The 21,385-nt window shown below is 36.8% G+C and overlaps 1 protein-coding gene across 19 annotated transcripts in view; it reads right to left on the bottom strand.

Moving 5' to 3' along the window:
• The window catches only part of LOC110445868 (twitchin-like), a 191,456-nt gene that overhangs the window by 106,403 nt on the left and 63,668 nt on the right, over positions 1 to 21,385 (bottom strand). For 12 of the 19 annotated variants that reach the window (XM_021490707.1, XM_021490699.1, XM_021490768.1 and 9 more), the window contains 8 exons: positions 18,292 to 18,505; positions 17,994 to 18,081; positions 17,340 to 17,398; positions 16,881 to 17,124; positions 14,789 to 14,820; positions 12,501 to 12,525; positions 8,677 to 8,790; positions 5,342 to 5,431 (listed from right to left, as the gene is read on the bottom strand). In XM_021490707.1, the coding sequence (XP_021346382.1) occupies positions 5,342 to 5,431; positions 8,677 to 8,790; positions 12,501 to 12,525; positions 14,789 to 14,820; positions 16,881 to 17,124; positions 17,340 to 17,398; positions 17,994 to 18,081; positions 18,292 to 18,505 (866 nt within the window). Of the gene's footprint in view, positions 1 to 5,341; positions 5,432 to 8,539; positions 8,609 to 8,676; positions 8,791 to 12,500; positions 12,526 to 14,788; positions 14,821 to 15,022; positions 15,045 to 15,146; positions 15,164 to 16,880; positions 17,125 to 17,339; positions 17,399 to 17,993; positions 18,082 to 18,291; positions 18,506 to 21,385 lie in introns of those variants that run through there. The other 7 variants (XM_021490777.1, XM_021490784.1, XM_021490758.1 and 4 more) reach the window with 6 other exon arrangements.

Here is a 21,385-nt window from a genome sequence, read left to right as displayed (position 1 = left end):
TTAAAGAAAGCTAACTCTTAAAAGTTGACTTTTTCTTTTTAAAGACTGAAGTTTTTTTGAATAAATGAATTACCGACTTATTATTCAGATGAACTGTGTTCTGCAATTAAGATCATCAGCAGTTTGAAATTAATTAGTTAGGTAATCAGAGGAAGAAGATCAGGAAGAAATATTAAAGGGAATGTTTAATCTGAACAGAGTCCAGATGCTGGGATAACGCTGGTAGGTGTGTGTCACACAGTTCAATGCATTCATAAGGGAAAATAAAAAAGCGGAAATAAATCAATTCATTTTATTTTCAGTCCAAGCCCCATCGGAATTCATTTTTTCTGAAAAGTAAAATTTACCTGAACACTGCCATTTTATCTGAAACTTGTGTCGGCATACAATGTCTATAATCTTGATGGGTAATCCACCTTAATATTTGTATCTTTGTGATCGGCTGACAGTTGATTAACTTCATATTCAATAACATATTCCTGTTATTATATTGATATATAAAAATACAGACAAAACAGCAACAATATCAATCATATTTTTATAATTATTAATTTAAATTATATTCTTTCTTTGAAAAGACTTGCTTAAACAATTCACATTTAACACTTCATATTGTCTTAAAAACTACTTTTAATACAAGAGGCCCAGAGGGCCTGTATCGTTCACCTGGATCTATGCCCAGCAATGGTATAAATGGCTATGGGTTGGGGATCTCAACCATTTCAAAGTTATGGCCCAGAAAATAAGTCACTAGCAGTGACCCCAGGGTCAATTTTATTATCATGACTGTGTTTATCTCTTTATGCCTATCAAACGTATATTTCGTTATGGGGTGGGGATCTCAACTGTTCTAAAGTTATGACCCAAGACTAAAGTCCCTAAGGGTGAGGCCACACCAGTGGCAAGTGCCAAGGGTCCATTCTTATATCATGATTGTGTTTGATTAAGTCTCTCAGGGTACGGCCAGACCTGGGAGTCATCCTGAATTCTTATGATTATTCGTCTCTATATACTCAGGGGATCTTGATAATGTCCAAGTTAAAAACTGTTTTTGGCCCCACCCCTCAGACCCCACGGGGTCAGCCCTCCATTTGTACAATTTTAAATTCCCACCACTTGAGAACGGCCCCTTCGGAGAAATTGTTGATGGACAGACGACAGACGCCATGGTATATGACATAATCAGACCAAGTGATTCTCAATTTCCAAAATAAGAAATAAATATTGTTTCTACAAAAAACAGCATTCACATAAGCCATAACAAAATTCTAAATTTCACTAGCTAGATAAAAATGCATTCCAACTCAAAAAACAGCATTGTAATATGTACAGTAAATAGACAGCTGAAATAAAGTACTACCAAAAATAAATTGCTGAAAGTAATAAGCTATTAACCAAAAAAATAATTCTTTAAAAAAACTATTTTTGATTAAATAAGAGATCAATGGGCCTTAATGGTCACCTGAGTTATAATACAATTGCTATTTGTTGCTGTGATGTGACAAAGTAATAGAACACAAATATTTGGTATATATAAAGTACATTAAAATTTACCTCCTCCCCAGGAGTAACGGGTTTGCTAAAGCACCTTAGGACCTCTTTTATCCAGGATTCTCTAAGAAGGATGGGGTTTTTCTAAACTCAAACTTCAACATCTATATTAGGGCTAATCCTACTTCTTAACTGTGAAAAGGATATAAACCTAAATACTGAATGAAACATTGATCTTTTTGCTGACAACACTTCTTTGAGATCTGAATTAAATCATTCACCCCTGAAATTTCATGATGAACTATGAACTATTCCAATCTTTGAATTGGAAGAGTTCAAATATGTCTTCAGGGGTGAATGAGTTAAATCACCATACCACCTCAATTCAGTAAAACAGTGACCTTGATAAACTGTCTCAATAGTGTATTTGTATGAGGATGTGCGAATGACAGTCATCATACATATGAACAGTGGATGTCCATGTATAATCGTCATATGATGTATTTATAAGTTACGTTTGAGGAGAAAACTTTAAGCCAATGGCTGTTTGTAATCTTCATAAAACAAATAAAGCATTATGTTATACTTCGATGTTCCAAACTTTACAGGACTATATCTGGGACAATTTTTAAACATCGGGACTTCGACTCACGAATATTGAACATCGTAGATATGTTGCGGTAGCTAGGAATATTTGACATTTACTGCACAACATCGAACTACAAGACATCACAACATCAAAATAACATACAAGGTCATAAGTTTTCAAATTTCAAATCTCAAAAACATGTATTCATGGTCATCACTTTTTGTGCACAAGATCGTGACTACGTAGTTGTGCATTTGGAACAAATAGGAACAAAAACAGAAATTTAAAAAACCCATAACAAAACCATTCTACTAGACCTGAGGAAGAACTCAATGGCTGCATGCCTATAGTATCAGCATGTAGGTTGGATAATGTATCACAGATGAAGTCACAGACAATTTGGACAATTTTTTTTTTAATGTAAAATACACAACGGCAAACTAAAATTTAAAAAAAAATCTTTTGGAATTTCCATCCGAAACCAATTGGAAGATCAAAGAATAAAGAGAACAAGAAGCCCAGAGGGCCTGTATTGCTCACATGAAGAGTTATGCAATCATGGAAAAATATTCTCATTAAATATAATGCAGTATTTCAATGTCTCAGCTCTGTCTTCGGACAGGACATTTATTGCAGGAAATCCTATATAACCAGTCTAGAACATCTATTGCAGTCCTAAATGACCAGTACAGGACATCGATTGTAGTCCTACATGACCAGTACAGGACATCTATTGTAGTCCTACATGACCAGTACAGACATCTATTGTTGCCCTACATGACCAGTACAGACATCTATTGTTGTCCTACATGACATGTATAGACATCTATTGTTGTCCTAAATGACCAGTACAGAAATCTATTGTAGTCCTACATCACCAGTACAGACATCTATTGTTGTCCCACATGACCAGTACAGACATCTATTGTTGTCCTAAATGACCAGTCCAGACATCTATTGTAGTCCTACATGACCAGTACAGGATATCTATTGTAGTCCTACATGACCAGTACAGACAGCTATTGTTGTCCTACATGACCTGTACAGACATCTATTGTTGTCCTAAATGACCATTACAGACATCTATTGTAGTCCTACATCACCAGTACAGACATCTATTGTTGCCCTACATGACCAGTACAGACATCTATTGTTGTCATACATGACATGTACAGACATCTATTATTGTCCTACATGACCAGTACAGTCATCTATTGTTGTCATACATGATCAGTACAGATCATCTATTGTTGTCCTACATGACCAGTACAGACATATATTGTTGTCCTACATGACCAGTACAGGACATCTATTGTAGACCTACATGACCAGTACAGACATCTATTGTTGTCCCACATGACCAGTACAGACATCTATTGTTGTCCTACATGCCCAGTACAGACATCTATTGTTGTCCTACATGACATGTATAGACATCTATTGTTGTCCTACATGTCCAGTACAGACATCTATTGTAGTCCTACATGACCAGTACAAATCATCTATTGTTGTCCTACATGACCAGTACAGACATTTATTGTTGTCCTACATGACCAGTTCAGACATCTATTGTTGTCCTACATGACATGTACAGACATCTATGGTTGTCCTAAATGACCAGTACAGACATCTATTGTAGTCCTACATCACCAGTACAGACATCTATTGTTGCCCTACATGACCAGTACAGACATCTATTGTTGTCCCACATGACCAGTACAGACATCTATTGTTGTCCTACATGCCCAGTACAGACATCTATTGTTGTCCTACATGACATGTATAGACATCTATTGTTGTCCTAAATGACCAGTACAGACATCTACTGTAGTCCTACATGACCAGTACAGACATCTATTGTAGGCCTACATGACCAGTACAGACATCTATTGTTGTCCCACATGACCAGTACAGACATCTATTGTTGTCCTAAATGACATGTATAGACATCTATTGTTGTCCTAAATGACCAGTACAGATATCTATTGTTGTCCTACATGACATGTACAGACATCTATGGTTGTCCTAAATGACCAGTACAGACATCTATTGTAGCCCTACATCACCAGTACAGACATCTATTGTTGTCCTAAATGACCAGTACTGACATCTATTGTAGTCCTACATCACCAGTACAGACATCTATTGTTGCCCTACATGACCAGTACAGACATCTATTGTTGTCCCACATGACCAGTACAGACATCTATTGTTGTCCTAGATGACCAGTACAGACATCTATTGTAGTCCTACATCACCAGTACAGACATCTATTGTTGTCCAACATGACCAGTACAGACATCTATTGTTGTCCTACATGACCAGACAGACATCTATTTTTGTCCTACATGACCGGTACAGAACATCTATTGTAGTCCTACATGACAAGTACAAATCATCTATTGTTGTCCTACATGACCAGTACAGGCATCTTTTGTTGTCCTACATGGCCAGTACAGGACATCTATTGTAGTCCTACATGACCAGTACAAATCATCTATTGTTGTCCTACATGACCAGTACAGACATCTATTGTAGTCCTACATGACCAGTACAGAACATCTATTGTAGTCCTACATGACCAGACAGACATCTATTGTTGTCCTACATGACCGGTACAGAACATCTATTGTAGTCCTACATGACCAGTACAAATCATCTATTGTTGTCCTACATGACCAGTACAGACATCTATTGTTGTCCTACATGACATGTACAGACATCTATTGTTGTCCTACATGACCAGTACAGGACATCTATTGTAGTCCTACATGGCCTGTACAGGACATCTATTGTAGTCCTACATGACCTGTACAGGACATCTATTGTAGTCCTACATGACCAGTACAGGACATCTATTGTAGTCCTACATGACCAGTACAGGATATCTTCAATAAGATTCATCAGTTTGGAAATATCTTACATCAAAGTTTTACAATGTTTGTCGATATATAGCGTCGGCACATATGTGCGCAAGCAATAATCGTCCAGATTTTTATCGTTCGCACATCGTGTAACATTGTGCGATCCCACTGTAATACTAGTACTGTAGTACTTACACTAAATACATATGCTGCATGTTCAGTACATGTTCAGTAGTACTGTTTCAGTACATGTTCAGTCAGTACATGTTCAGTACATGTTCAGTACTGTTTCAGTAAATTATAAGAATGGCTTGTACACCTTGGGTTTGACTTTGGTGGAGAAGTAACCCAATTCTATTTCCTGACACTTATCGGGCCAATTTGTGGCACCACTTACCATAGTCTTCCATCATGATCAGTGGAATGTTTGGACGATCATCGTCCGCTTCATAACCATCATCAGTGTTTGGTCCGCCGTCAATTTCTTCTATTGATGTTGTGATTAAATGGGACAGAATTTACAGTATAGAACATGATCATCCTTATGTACCATGAAAACCCACATTTTATTTCCTGTTTGGTGTCCAATATATAGACAGTAATTTAGTTGTCATTTTTTTAAGTAAATTAATTTTTTAGCATCTTTATAAGTGGTAACATATTTAAACATCTACTTTTCTACAAATGTTCAAAAAGTGTAATCACTGATGAATGATGAAGTTTGTGAGATAAAAATAGAACAAAAATAGAATGGTTTCTTAGAGACCGATAACACCTGAATCGCTCACCTGGATATTAAAGCAATCATTGCAAAATATTCTCAAAATATCAACTATTATGCTGCAAGTTTCTTAAAATTTGGTCTCTGTCTTTCAGCAGCCAGGGGGACAGTAGCCTTCCTTTATACAACATTATTTTCCCTGGTCCCAAGGATGCCTTATGGTAAATTTGGTTGAAATATGATCAACAATCAGGAGGGGTAGACTTTCAATTACTTAAGACACCAATTTACCCCAAAGTATGCCTATGCAGCCCTATAAAAATTCTTCAGGGCAGGGCCCGACCCCTGACTTATCCTGGTAGCATAATTGTGTACTTCTCTTCATGTCCAGCAAGCACATATTTGGTTATATAAGGTGGGGATCTCAACTGTTTCCATTTTTATGAACATATGTAGTCTACACAGACCTTCAGGACCCCTTAGGCAATTAATAATTAATTTTCCCCTATTGGGCTCTTCTTTCCTCAGAAAGGGGCCATAGTCCCTTTTACTAAAGTGTGCTCTAGATCAAATTTGGTTTAACTCCCTTCCTCAGTATGAAAGGATAAGGAGTTCCCTTATATGTGGTCCCTCTACTCCCAGGTAGGCCACACCCTCCTCCTATAGCACATTACACCCCCTTAGCCCAAGGGAGGTCTAGATCGAATATAATCAAAACCCACTCATCTGGTCCAGATTCAATCAAATTTTAAAATTGAAGTTGATGAATGGATGACGGACATTGCACCATAGCTACGGGCCAGCTATGTGGGTGAGCTAAAATATTATTAAGACATTTTTTGTCGTTTTTTATGCAATACATAATTTAGATACTTAAGTACTGAATTAAAAAGGGGGGGGAAATGTGACATTATATATAAAACATTTTTTTTCTTTTCTTTCTAGTTGAATAGGTTACCACTTGATAGTTCTGTTTATCATATGAGTTTTCCTGGTACATAAGTCTAATACACCCATCAATAGGCCTTGCTGACTATAAAAATCCTAAATGTACCACTGACACTTTTATAATTATCCATTATACAAAATCTCCTCCTTTATCTTATCAACTATTAACATGGAAGTCTCCATTTAAAAGAAATTCTTAAAGATACAGAAAATTGAGATCTTGAAAATTTAACATTGTATTCAAAAATTATAATACATATCATAGCTATAAAATAATGTTATTTTATTTTTTTACAACTTATTTTTGTCAAATTGTGGTGTACAATAAAATTCAATATATTTAGAAATTTAACTTGAATAAGTAAGTTAGCTTTGCTAGGTTTAGTAAACAATGTGTTACAGCCCATCGCATAAGTACGCTACTAAAGTCTCTAACATTAATTTTACAAATTATGTCTATTTTTAGTTTAGGAATATTTATGTACATAAATATAATATGCACTTCTCTATGATCTGGATATCACTGAGGGAGTTAAGTCTGCTTGTTAAAGTATTAGGGGTCAGCTTTAGCAAACATATGCATGATGAGTAATGATTTATGATTAATTATTAATTTTATAAGATGGTAATTAATATTTTTGATTAAAATACTGCAGCTGATTGAATGCCGTTTGTTATGTTAATCAAGCCCATGTACTTGTTTAAAGTTTAGTGATATTTTATACTTGTGCCAATCACCATGGGAACTGTTTCCTCGTGAGGTGCTGACAGCAGAGCTCAGCACTACAGGGCTATATCTATGGGGCTGTGATAATGAAGCTCACTGGACAACACCAGGGAATCTCTACATAGTCCATCTGGTCCGGGACAGACACGGACTGGGTATATATAAATAAGATACTGGCAACATTCCATATACATGTTTTGGGGTGTAATGCTTGAGTTAGAGATTAATTGGTCCAGTACGTCTATCACGAGAGTCATTCATTGGTCGACATTGCCCCTTGGAAACAGGATGATCAACATTAAAATGCATGATGCAGTACCGACAACATAAACACAGAAATATCTGTGAAGACAAAATTGACTTCAAGACAGCAATCCTGTGACCTTTTGACCCTGGGCAAATATTCCACTTCTCTTCTTCCTGATAGCCAAGGGACAACATTGGGAAACCAGGGTTACACAGCCTTTGCTTTGGCCGACAGCATTGGGCTATAAAGCAAAGTGATCTAGTATTGTTGAGAACATGCACTTTTAACTGATAGGAAGTCAACAGGATTGGTCTAAACCGCGTGTAAATGTCTACAAAAACAGAACACTGGTCATATGTATTTCATATCAAGTCCAGTGACGCATTCATTATATACCAATGACAATTTCTTACTTCCAAATTACTTTTTTGTTACCAAAATGGCAAAAAAGGCCTACCGAAGTCTTGCAGCTGATTTTCAATAGCCTTTCATCACAACTGCAAGCTTTCAAATAAAACATTGAATATCATATTAGAAAGAATGATAAAACAATCGTTACAAGCTGGTTATGTTACAATTTCATAGATATCCAATTACAGCCAAAATATGTTAATTAAGCATAGCCTAGGTTACTTTTACACTATATTCCTGCATATCAAGGAAAATTATGAATTATATCTACATTATTTAGAAAAACTTTGATATGATATTACTTCCAAACATGTCCCTATCGAAGCCTTTGGTTGGTTATATGTGATTATATAGACACAGAAGTACAATATTAACATCTACATGATTATACAACTAAACTACTTGTTAATAATTTTGGTTTCGGCATTCTCCACAAATAAGTACTTAGAACTAAAAATTAAGTTGAAGAAATAAACGAAAAGTGTTCTTAAAGATAAAAAAAAATAATCCTTGTTGACTTCCTATAGAGTTTATACCTTACCTTCCTCCAAGATTGTAGTGGGTTGCTTGGCATATGGCTTGAGTTTCCTTGAGGCTGGTACCTTATTGGCTGTAGGAGAAGGGGGAGGGGTCAACAGGAGGATGGATATCGGGTAAGGGGTTATTGTCAGTTTTTACCTGCTTTTTTAGCTTTATTATCGCCTGGTTCTATGATAGCTGGTGGTTGCACTTTAGATTCTTGTTGTTCAGGTTCCTTGATCTGAGGGGCGGGCTTTGCCTCAGGTTGTTTAGCTTTGATTGGTCGAGCATTTCATTGGTTCAGCGCCACGTGGATATCGATGGAAGAGTGCCGGGATGGAGGTTGAAGGGAGAAAGAGAGTGAAAGGAAGCTACGAGTCAGTCTACTGAAACACACTAAAGCTAAGCATTGCTTACAACATCTACACATTGTCACCTACTCAGAAGATTCCACACAGGTGTGTTCTACACACAGGTGGTCACTACAGCTGTAGGCTTTACAAGGGTTACTCTACAAGGGTGCTTTACTACTGATGAGCTGTGTACATGACACAGGTATATATTCCTTACACATGTGTTGACTACACATTGAGGTGTTCTCAACAGGTGTGTGAATATACACATATGTGCACACCAAAAGGTGTATTCAGTACTGGGTATGATATAAGTACAGTATACATATAGGTTTTTTATATGACACAAGTGTATAATCCGCACAGAAACTTTACACATGTGTATTTTCACACCAGTGTCTTTTTAAAACTGTACTCATCAAACACATGTGTTTATCTACATTTCTTTGAAATCAAAAGCAACACAACCCTGTCCATCTCAAGTTCTCTTTGAAAATTCAATTATATTAATTTTGAGAGGCTTTCAAAAGTGACATTATACAAAGCTGCGTTACTTATCCGGGATGGGCGGAAGACATCCCTATGCAAAACATTAGCCAATCAGATGGCAAGACAATAACATTTTCTGACTACAGTATAGTCAGATTTTCATTGATTGGTCAATTGCAGGCATGCAAGGCAGAGCACCTGGTTTATTACAATACCAAGAAGTAAAGCTTGTGAGTGTTGTTTGATGGACAGGGCTGATCCTACACTAGAGATTGGAACACTTAAAATACCTAGAGATGTCACACCCAAACATCAACATAAAAATAAAATCTTCGAACAAATCTTTTTCACAATATGCTTTTGAAAAATACTTCTGAAAACTAGCTTTTGGATTTTTTTTTTCAATATTTTTTTCTTATTTTGGTTTGGGTGTAGCATCATACTATAACAACAACAACCGTGTAAAGTATAGTCCGATCACGATGACCTGTCATGTTTACCTTCAATCACCAAAGTGTTAACATGTGGGTCCATAATTTAATAGGGAGATAGTAGATCAAGTTAAAACACTGAAGAATGACTGATGACTGAAACAGTCATAACGACAAAACAGTAAATGTCCTCAAGGGGCATATTATATTTGTAGGTATTGCTACAACCTTTTCCTTGTTAATTCCTGTCAACTGTTTGGTATTATTGCTTATAAAACTTGTAACCAAGGGACCAGTCTCAGTAAACATAGCTTAATTAACTCATTCACCCCTGAAATTTCATAATGAACTATTCCAAACTTTGAACTAGGATTTAATTTATTGTTCAGCTGACTGGAGTATTGACAACGGTCTCAATGCGTGTACAATGAACATCAATGTACAGTTGGACATACCTACACAAGGAATGTAACTGGCCAGTGTAAATATTCCTAGGAAAGGTAAACACGACAGGTCATTTGTGTCTAACTATATAGATCTATCAATATCTCCAACAGATGTCAATCAATCTAGAATTGTTCCCCTTTACTTTGTATTGATATAATAAAAAAAAATGTGAAAAACAAGAAGCAAACATTTTGTTTCAATAATTTCATGTGAAATATCAATATGTGTATCTGGTCAGAGTGAAAACCCATGAACGAGGAATCTTGTTAAAATTTGTTTGTAATGATCATCAGTAACTTAACATCGATCAAAATTAACTTAACAGCGATCAACAGTAACTAAACAAAGTAACTTAACAATGATCATCAGTAACTTAACAACGATCAAAGGTAATTTAACAATGATCCAAAGTCAATTAACAATGATCAAAAGAAACTTAACAACGATCAAAAGTACTTTAACAATGATCAAAAGTCAATTAACAAAGATCAAAAGTAATTTAATAATGATCAAAAGTAATTTAACAAAGATCAAAAGTCAATTAACAAAGATCAAAAGTCAATTAACAAAGATCAAAAGTAACTTAACAACGATCAAAAGTAATTTAACAATGATCAAAAGTCAATTAACAATGATCAAAATTAACTTAACAATGATCAAAAGTCAATTAACAAAGATCAAAAGAAACTTAACGAAAATTGCGAAAAAAATAACTAAATTGTAGCAACCTTAAATACCACTTTTCAAACTTCATCAGATGACATTTGGAATTTCACATGAAAACAATCTGTCATTAGGTAATTCTTGTTTCTTGTTTAAATATGAAATGAGATGAATTTATAGTTAAAAACATCTGTGGGAAATACTGACAAGCAGTGTACGGTATAATAACATGTAGTCTTACAATAGGGAGTTTGTTGCAAGGAGTTATTTCCGTTAGTGATCCCATTACAGTTATATATCCATGTTTGCATGGGAAGGCGAGTTATGGTTAGAACCATAGAAATTTAAAGTAAATTTATTGATATGCCAATAAAAAAAAAACAATACCAAATTATCAGAATACAATACAAGGAAATTTGTCAAATACATGTATTTCTTTTTGAGCTATTGAAATTCCCCACTCAATCAAAAAGGTCATCAAATATTTCATTTGAATATTGGAAATCCATTTTCAGTTATTTTGTGTTGATAAATACAAAAATAACTCCTCTTTTCTTTTCTATTGAACAACAACAGATAAATTTATACCATACTGAAGGCATTGCGATGTTACTATATTTAGATTGTAGGCATTGCACTGTCAGTTTCTTTTAGGCATCGCTTTTTGCTCTAACGCAGTGAGATAACAGGAGTGCATACAAATAAAAATATCTCATTAATATCTAACGAGTGTAAGAACTAACAATTTACTGTTACCATGGAAACATGCTTCTGAAGGTTCGCTCTAAGATATTAATTTCAACTAAGAATAATTGACAGAAAAAATAGAAGAAAATTTTAGCAGAAATAAACTATTAAAATCCACATGATACTGAGACTAAAAAGTCAACATGTTGTGGTCTGGATTTGTTTGGAATCCAGACATTTTAGGGCACACTGATCAAACAATGGTCTCATACTGCACTAAAGGTGTGTCTACTCGCGAACAGGGCTAGAGCAAGCTACCAGATTCCAAAAATATCGACCAGTCATATCACGCAAGACAAAACAAATCACCAGCATACCACTGTCAAAAAACGAAAGATACTTGCTGTCTCTAATGAGCTAATCATCAAGTGCTATTTTCTATCTAATACAATTAGCAGGTAACTGTTTCACTTTGCTAAACAGCTAAATCATCATCGCTAAACATCATACATCTAGTACATCAGACTAAAAGCTAAAAACCCTAGACTCCAAATTATTGGGTTTATATCACTAGGACGAGAACTAACAACCTAGCAATAATATATAGCACACACTGTAAAAGAAATCTCATTCTCAGATCAATCTTCATGGTAGAGTCTTTCCTGTAACTTTGTCACCATTTCATGTCAAATGAAATGTGTTCAAAACTAATTCCAAACATTGAAAGCAAAATGAAACAGACTCCCTAAACAGACTTGAAGGTTCAAAGTCAGATGTACATGTGTAGGTTTGCAGGTGTGACACGGTTACCATGAAAATTGGTCACATGACCAGTAAACGAAGGTAAGGACACCCTAAAAATAAGATATCAAAATTAATGATAAATGATATATAGCAAATATCAACAATGTACCTTTAGGGTCTTCCTCTTTCTTGTCCTGTAAATAAATACAATAAAAAAAGTTTTACTGGGAGTTTATGAAATATTCTACCATTAAAACATGAAACGAGAAAAATGTGAAACAGACATATTTTGTACTATAAGATATTGTCTTCTGTTATCTAAAGTTATCTAATGTTCCTAAAAGTTTCCCTAGTTGACTGCAGAAATTGTTTTTCGTTCTTTTTGGTATAACACATATACTTGCCAACTTTGCCTATTTGGGAGGGAGACCCTTGATTTCGGACCCTTAAATCAAGCATTTTCAACCAGTAAATTTGCTAAACTATTCCTATATTTAAGATCTTATTATTTTATCTGAAAGACTAACTCAAAGTATGTCATTTTCAATAGTTATTTTGTCTCTAGGGGGTGTATACACACATTTTATTTTTGTTTTAATTTTGAGCATGCAGAATCTCCCCCATGGAAATTTCAAAAAGTTCGCAAGTATGAAAACAATACAAGGCCATGGTCATAATAATATTACTCAAAGGCTTTCTGAATAACACCACAAATCAAAGGAAATTCTGAATAACACAAGGTTAAAGACAGTCTTTATAAGACAAGGACAATGACAGGATGTATAACACATCGTCAAGGACAGTTTGTATAAGACAAGGTCAAGGACAGCGTGTATAACACAAGGTCAATGACAGGATGTATGACACATCGTCAAGGACAGTGTGTATAACACAAGGTCAAGGACAGGCTATATCACACAGGTCAAGGACAGTCTGTATAACACAAGGACAAGGACAAGCTATATCACACAAGGTCAAGGACAGTGTGAATAACACAAAGTCAAGGACAGGCTATATCACACAAGGTCAAGGAAAATGTGTATATCAAACTTGGTCAAGGACAGTTTGTATAACACAAGGTCAATGACAGGATGTATAACACATTGTCAAGGACAGTGTGTATAACACAAGGCCAAGAAAAATTTGTATATCAAACTTGGTCAAGGACAGTTTGTATAACACAAGGTAAAGGACAGTCTGTATATCACAAGGTCAAGGACAGTCTGTATAAGACAAGGTCAAGGACAGGCTGTATAACACAAAGGAAAGGACAGTCTGTATAAGACAAGTTTAACGACAGTCTGTATAACACATCGTCAAGGTCGGTATGGTATAACACTAAAGTTCAAGGACAGTCTGAATAACACTTAAGGTCAAGGACAGTGTGTATAACACAAGGTCAAGGACAGGCTGTATAACACAAGGTCAAGTGCAGGCTGCTTAACACAAGGTCAATGACAGGCAGTATAACACAAGGTCAAGGAGAGGCTGCCTAACACAAGGTCAAGGACAGTCTGTATAACACTGCAAGGTCAGAGACATTTTTTATAAATTATCCGGTCAAATACAATCTCTATAAACAATAGAAAGTCATGGCAAATTGGTTCAGTTCTGCATTTTGAAACACTACAAATAACCTAGCACTACATAGTTGAATCTCATCAATCAAAAGTCTTAGTTTCTTCAAAACTATTTTCAAGAAACTAAAATAAGAATTTTTCATAGTAATAAGATGTATTGTTTATATGGTTGAGGAAAAGAGTTTACACTGATGTCAGAGTAATGTTTTGAGAAAAGATTCATGAAGCACAACCAAAAAGTGTAAAATATGTACGAGTTGTCCAGAAATCAATGTTGATTCGGCTATGCTGTAAGCGTATGTGCAATTAGTTGTTATATATATACTGAAATGACTCGATTCAGCTACGCTTTGTTGTACATAAGCTTCACTGGTCATTTGTCTGATGAAGGTGACATACCGTAGTAGTCATCGAAACGTCACATAAAAACACTTTTGGTTGTGCTATATGAATCTTTTCACAATCCATACTTACCAACACGAAGAAAATGTTTAGAAATATCAGAGTAATGTTTGTTTCAGTAATTCCTTTATTTGCTGAATTTCTTTTTACACTGTTGTGTATTGTCGTTAATCATATCCTTTGATTTACATTACAAGTGATTACATCTATTATCCTCTCATGTTCTTGTGTTTCCCATTTTGTGTACATATACAAGCTGTACAATTAACACATCTGTATTCGACCATGAGCACCTATGAACAACCAATATCATTGAACACAATGCACCATAGCGAATTTCAATGTTGGAAATTTTGATCACAACTTTCATACAGCCCAACAAAAGGTGACGAGAAATTTCCTTTTCAAACATTTTGTAAATAAATATTTTATATAGTCAATTATGAAACAGCTTTGAGTCAGAAAAAATATTTACCTTCTTGTCCTTTTGGTCCTGCTGTGGATTGTCTGAAACAAATACAATTTCTTTTTTAATTTTGAAAAATGTTTCACCCAATGACCTAAACAGAATAAACCTTGGTATCACAAATTTCCTACTTTGGTATACACTAAGAGAACGACAAGGCTAGCTATTACCAAACACCTTACCTTTGACAGAAAGGTAACTATATACCTTAGTTTTGACAGACAGGTTAGCCATACACCTTACCATTGACAGACAGGCTTGCCATACACCTTACCTTTGACAGACAGGTTAGCCCTACACCTTACCTTTGACAGACAGGTTAGCAATACACCTAACCTTTGACAGACAGGTTAGCCCTACACCTTACCTTTGACAGACAGGCTTGCCATACACCTTACCTTTTACAGACAGGTTAGCCATACACCTTACCATTGACAGACAGGCTTGCCATACACCTTCCCTTTGACAGACAGGTTAGCCATACACCTTACCCATGACAGCCAGGCTTGCCATACACCTTACCTTTTACAGACAGGTTAGCCACACACCTTACCTTTGACAGACAGGTTAGCCATACTCCTTACCTTTGACAGACAGGTTAGCCATACATCTTACCTTTGACAAACAGGTTAGCCATCCACCTTACCTTTGACAGACAGGCTTACCATACACATTAACTTTGACAGACAGGTTAGCCATACACCTTACCCATGACAGCCAGGCTTGCCATACACCTTACCTTTTACAGACAGGTTAGCCATACACCTTACCTTTGCCAGACAGGTTAGCCATACACCTTACCTTTGACAGACAGGCTTACCATACACCTTAACTTTGACAGACAGGTTAGCCATACACCTTACCTTTGCCAGACAGGTTAGCCATACACCTTACCTTTGACAGACAGGATAGCCATACACCTAACCTTTGACAGACAGGTTATTTATATACCTTACCTTTGACAGACAGGTTAGCCATACGCCTAACTTTGACAGACAGGCTTGCCATACACCTTACCTTTGACAGACTGGTTAGCCATACACCTTACCTTTGACAGACAGGATAGCCATACACCTAACCTTTGACAGACAGGTTATTTATATACCTTACCTTTGACAGACAGGTTAGCCCTACACCTGACCTTTGACAGACAGGTTAGCCATACAACTTACCTTTGACAGACAGGTTAGCCATACACCTGACCTTTGACAGACAGGTTAGCCATACAACTTACCTTTGACAGACAGGTTAGCCATACACCTAACCTTTGACAGACAGGTTAGCCCTACACCTTTCCTTTGACAGACAGGTTAGCCATACACCTTAACTTTGACAGACAGGTTAGCCATACACCTTACCATTGACAGACAGGTTAGCCATACACCTAACCTTTGACAGACAGGGTAGCCATACACCTTACCTTTGACAGACAGGGTAGCCATACACCTTACCTTTGACAGACAGGTTAGCTATATGCCTTACCTTTGACAGACAGGTTAGCCATACATCTTACCTTTGACAAACAGGTTAGCCATACACCTTACCTTTGACAGACAGGGTAGCCATACACCTTACCTTTGACAGACAGGGTAGCCATACACCTTACCTTTGACAGACAGGCTTACCATACACATTAACTTTGACAGACAGGTTAGCCATACACCTTACCCATGACAGCCAGGCTTGCCATACACCTTACCTTTTACAGACAGGGTAGCCATACACCTTACCATTGACAGACAGGTTAGCCATACACCTAACCTTTGACAGACAGGGTAGCCATACACCTTACCTTTGACAGACAGGTTAGCCATACACCTTACCTTTGACAGACAGGTTAGCCATACATCTTACCTTTGACAAACAGGTTAGCCATACACCTTACCTTTGACAGACAGGTTAGCTATATACCTTACCTTTGACAGACAGGTTAGCCCTACACCTTACCTTTGACAGACAGGTTAGCCATACACCTAACTTTGACAGACAGGTTAGCCATACTCCTTACCTTTGACAGACAGGCTTGCCATACACCTAACCTTTGACAGACAGGTTAGCTATATACCTTACCTTTGACAGACAGGTTAGCCCTACACCTTACCTTTGACAGACAGGCTTGCCATACACATAGCTGAACCTGCAGTGTTCTTGACCTCCACCTGATAGTTGCCGGCATCCTCAGGGTACACCTCAGGAAAGTAAAGACGACACGTTCCCTTGTCATAGGAGATTTTGTACACATCGGAGGCAGCAAGAGGCTTATTATCTTTGATCCATGTGACAGTGATTGGTTCCGTACCGGTCACCTTGGCGATAAGGTCGACAGCATCCCCGTCGATGACATTCTGTTACAACAGTGAACATCAATAAATATGTATTTCATGATAAACCACCTCCTTAGCTTCATTAACTCATTCACTCCTGAAGACACATTTGAACTCTTCCAATTCAAAGGATGGAATAGTCCATTATGAAATTTCAGGGGTGAATGAGTTAAAGCAGTTGAGATTTGTATTGAAAACAGTGTATGTTTGATAGAAAACCTGGCTGATGTTGTTACCTTTGGAGACAGCTTCTGTGAAAACTTTGGTCCTTCAACTTGGGTCTTTGGCTGAAGGGCTGCAAAATAGGAAACATTGGGGATTAGTGTTGCTTGACCAGATAAAGATTGTGTAAATACATCTCCCTACATTAAAACTGAACGGGGATAAATAACAAAAATCATACTAAGCACTGTTAAGACAGTTCCCAATACACTGAGTCTATGCTGTATTCCATGTCATGTCACAGCAACACAATCATGTTATGTCCAATTCAGTCTTTAAAAGCTCATACTGCCCTACAAAAACAATTCCTTGAATATACGTACCTTATTTATTTTAAAACTGTTATTTGTTATCAACTTATATTTAACTGAAATTGGTAGGGTTATACAGTGGCAATGCCATACGTACCTGACCTTTTTTATGAGATGAACAGATTCCAAAAATGGTAAATATAAGTATTGAACTGCTTTCAGTTGGCATTAATAGGCAATATGAATTCCAACTGGACATTGGCAAATTCAATGAGCGTGCTAGCCCTTCATGTTGGATTTGCTTTTGTCCAGTTGGCATTCATATTGCCTATGAATGCCAACAGAAAGCAGTTCAATGCTTAAATGATTATCATTCTTGTCTTTGAGAACCCAGAGAGATCTGCTAGTGTAGAGTACCTTTGAAGTTGACTTTGGCTGTGGCAGTTGCCTCCCCTCCTGGATTCTTCAGAACACATTTGTAATCTCCCGAGTCAAGGTCAGAGGGCTGTCAAAAATTAGAAATCAGTAGTTAAACCAAAGGCAGGCAAATACTCATTGCAAAATATTTCAGATGATTCAGCAGACCAAAAGTCAATAGGCGATATATGTACAGTCAAGTACATTGTGCTATACAGTTTACTAAATATAATAACTGTTTTTCAACCAGACATGTTGTATGAAAGATGATGATTTTCCACTAATAGCTTGACCTTACATTGGTGATTTCCATGACAGAAAAGTAGCAGTCATTTTCATGGGCCATGTCTAGGAAGTAGCGACCTCCAGATTTGATTGGCTTGTTCCCAAAGTACCACATTGCTGTAGGCTTGGAGGCAGACGCAACCTTGATCTCCATGACGAGGCGCTTTCCTCCATCCTCAAGCTTTATGGAAGGTGGGCCCTTCATCATGGGAGGGGCTTCCTTTGGTCTAAAATACATTATCACAAATAACATTCAATATCCTAAAAGCTGTTCCAGTTCATAGAAAAATGAACACATACATTCCATTTCAGAATGTTAAATCTTTAAATGAGATGTTTATCACCGAAACATCAGCTTTGTGAACTATTAAGAGCACTAATATTTTTGAAAATTTGGTATATCTTTATTAATTGATATACCAACAAAACTTCTTTCTTTTATTTTTAGTACCACAACATACCAAACTTTTCATTTTGAGTGTTCAATATTGGATAAATTGTGATGAAATCTAGAAATCGCAAGTAACAAAACAAAAAAACATTCAGCACAGGTGCTGTTTGAGAATCCTGTGTCTTTGTAAATTTAATCCATAATTTTGTTGAAGAAAATGTGAGAAACTTTCAGTGGGAAACTTGACAGTGTTACTTGTACTCTTGATGAAGAACAATCACTACAACAACCAGTCATTTAAGCAATAATTGATTGACATGTTAATAAATACAAACACATTTTGACTTTAAATCAAATATGTCTGTAGCTTGGTTATATAATTGGTAACTAAATGACAATACACACATGCATCTAGGTCTACAGGTGAATCAAACTAGATTTGGTATTTAGAGTTTATTTAGAGGTAGGGTGGATCTAAGACAAGGTCTAGATATATACCATAATAGTGCATAAATATAGGGGTGAGAGTTAGTATTATATAGGTAGGGTTACAATAAACAGAAATAAGGCAATATATGGATGAGAATATAAAGAAGTGACAATTAATATTTCATTTCACGAAACTTGTAATAACACAAAGTGAATGTGATGAGCTGAAAGTATCTGATAGTAAGGATGATACCAATGCTGTACATTAACTCATTCGCCCATGAAGTCACATTTGAACTCCTCCAATTCAAAGGTTAGAATAGAACATTATGAAATGTAAGGGGTGAATGAGTTAAGTGACCAGGAAGTAAACAACAGATCTATTTTTTGTACTTTAATAACAAATGATAGTAGGGTGGAAGATACCAACACTGTATATGAAAATAAGGTTTGTATATTATACATTAACTCATTTACCCCTGAAGACACATTTGAACTGTTCCAATTCAAAGGCTGGAATAGTTCATTATGGAATTTCAGGGGTGAATGAGTTAACAGAGGTCCATCAGGAATCCTCCACCCTGGCCTTCCCTCCTTACATGTGCTGGGGGAATAACATATATATATAAATAGAGTCCACCTGAAGAAGCCCTAGAAGGCAGAAAGGCCTAGATGTATATCTTGGGTACTTATCATTTTATTATATATATACCATCTATAGCTGATTCACTACAGTGGTGGTGTATAGATCAAAGACTAAACACTAAGGTGGGATGCAGACTTTATTAAACATGGCAGATACTTTTTGTTCACAGATCTGTGCAAGGATAAGTTGATGAATGTTATTTCAATAATATAAACAGATTATAGAACTTGGCAATAGCCAGCAGCTTACAGATACATCAAAGTATGCTCAGCCTGTCTGAAGATAGCCTTACTTTGTCCAGTCAGATTCTAGGAAGTGTTTGGCTTAATTCTGTATTGCAACACACTCACTAGAAACAGATGTAAAATCGTACTCAGTAACCACCACCACAGTCTAACTCAGTAACTACCACCACATGGCTTAATTCTGTATTGCAACACTCTCACTAGAAACAGATGTAAAATCGTACTCAGTACCCACCACCACAGTCTAACTCCGTAACTACCACCACAGTCTAACTCAGCAACTACCACCACAGTCTAACTCATTAACTACCACCACAGTCTAACTCAATTGCAACACACTCACTAGAAACAGATGTAAAATCGTACTCAGTAACCACCACCAAAGTCTAACTCCGTAACTACCACCACATTCTAACTCAGTAACTACCACCACAGTCTAACTCGGTAACTACCACCACAGTCTATCTCAGTAACTATCACCACAGTCTAACTCAGTAACTATCACCACAGTCTAACTCAGAAACCACCACCACAGTCTAACTCAGTAGCTATCACCACAGTCTAACTCAGTAACTACCACCGCAGTCTAACTCAGTAACTACCACCACAGTCTAACTCAGTAACTACCACCACAGTCTAACTCAGTAACTACCACCACAGTCTAACTCAGTAACTACCACCACAGTCTAACTCAGTAACTACCACCACAGTCTAACTCAGTAACTACCACCACAGTCTAACTCAGTAACTACCACCACAGTCTAACTCAGTAACTACCACCACAGTCTAACTCAGTAACTACCACCACAGTCTAACTCAGTAACTACCACCACAGTCTAACTCAGTAACTACCACCACAGTCTAACTCAGTAACTACCACCACAGTCTAACTCAGTAACTACCACCACAGTCTAACTCAGTAACTACCACCACAGTCTAACTCAGTAACTACCACCACAGTCTAACTCAGTAACTACCACCACAGTCTAACTCAGTAACTACCACCACAGTCTAACTCAGTAACTACCACCACAGTCTAACTCAGTAACTACCACCACAGTCTAACTCAGTAACTACCACCACAGTCTAACTCAGTAACTACCACCACAGTCTAACTCAGTAACTACCACCACAGTCTAACTCAGTAACTACCACCACAGTCTAACTCAGTAACTACCACCACAGTCTAACTCAGTAACTACCACCACAGTCTAACTCAGTAACTACCACCACAGTCTAACTCAGTAACTACCACCACAGTCTAACTCAGTAACTACCACCACAGTCTAACTCAGTAACTACCACCACAGTCTAACTCAGTAACTACCACCACAGTCTAACTCAGTAACTACCACCACAGTCTAACTCAGTAACTACCACCACAGTCTAACTCAGT

The sequence above is a fragment of the Mizuhopecten yessoensis genome, unplaced genomic scaffold (genome assembly GCF_002113885.1).
Source record: "Mizuhopecten yessoensis strain PY_sf001 unplaced genomic scaffold, ASM211388v2 scaffold267, whole genome shotgun sequence".
Classification (NCBI taxonomy): Eukaryota; Metazoa; Mollusca; class Bivalvia; order Pectinida; family Pectinidae; genus Mizuhopecten; species Mizuhopecten yessoensis.
The sequence above is the reverse complement of the archived record's forward strand: the minus strand, read 5'-3'. Positions and strand labels throughout refer to the sequence as shown.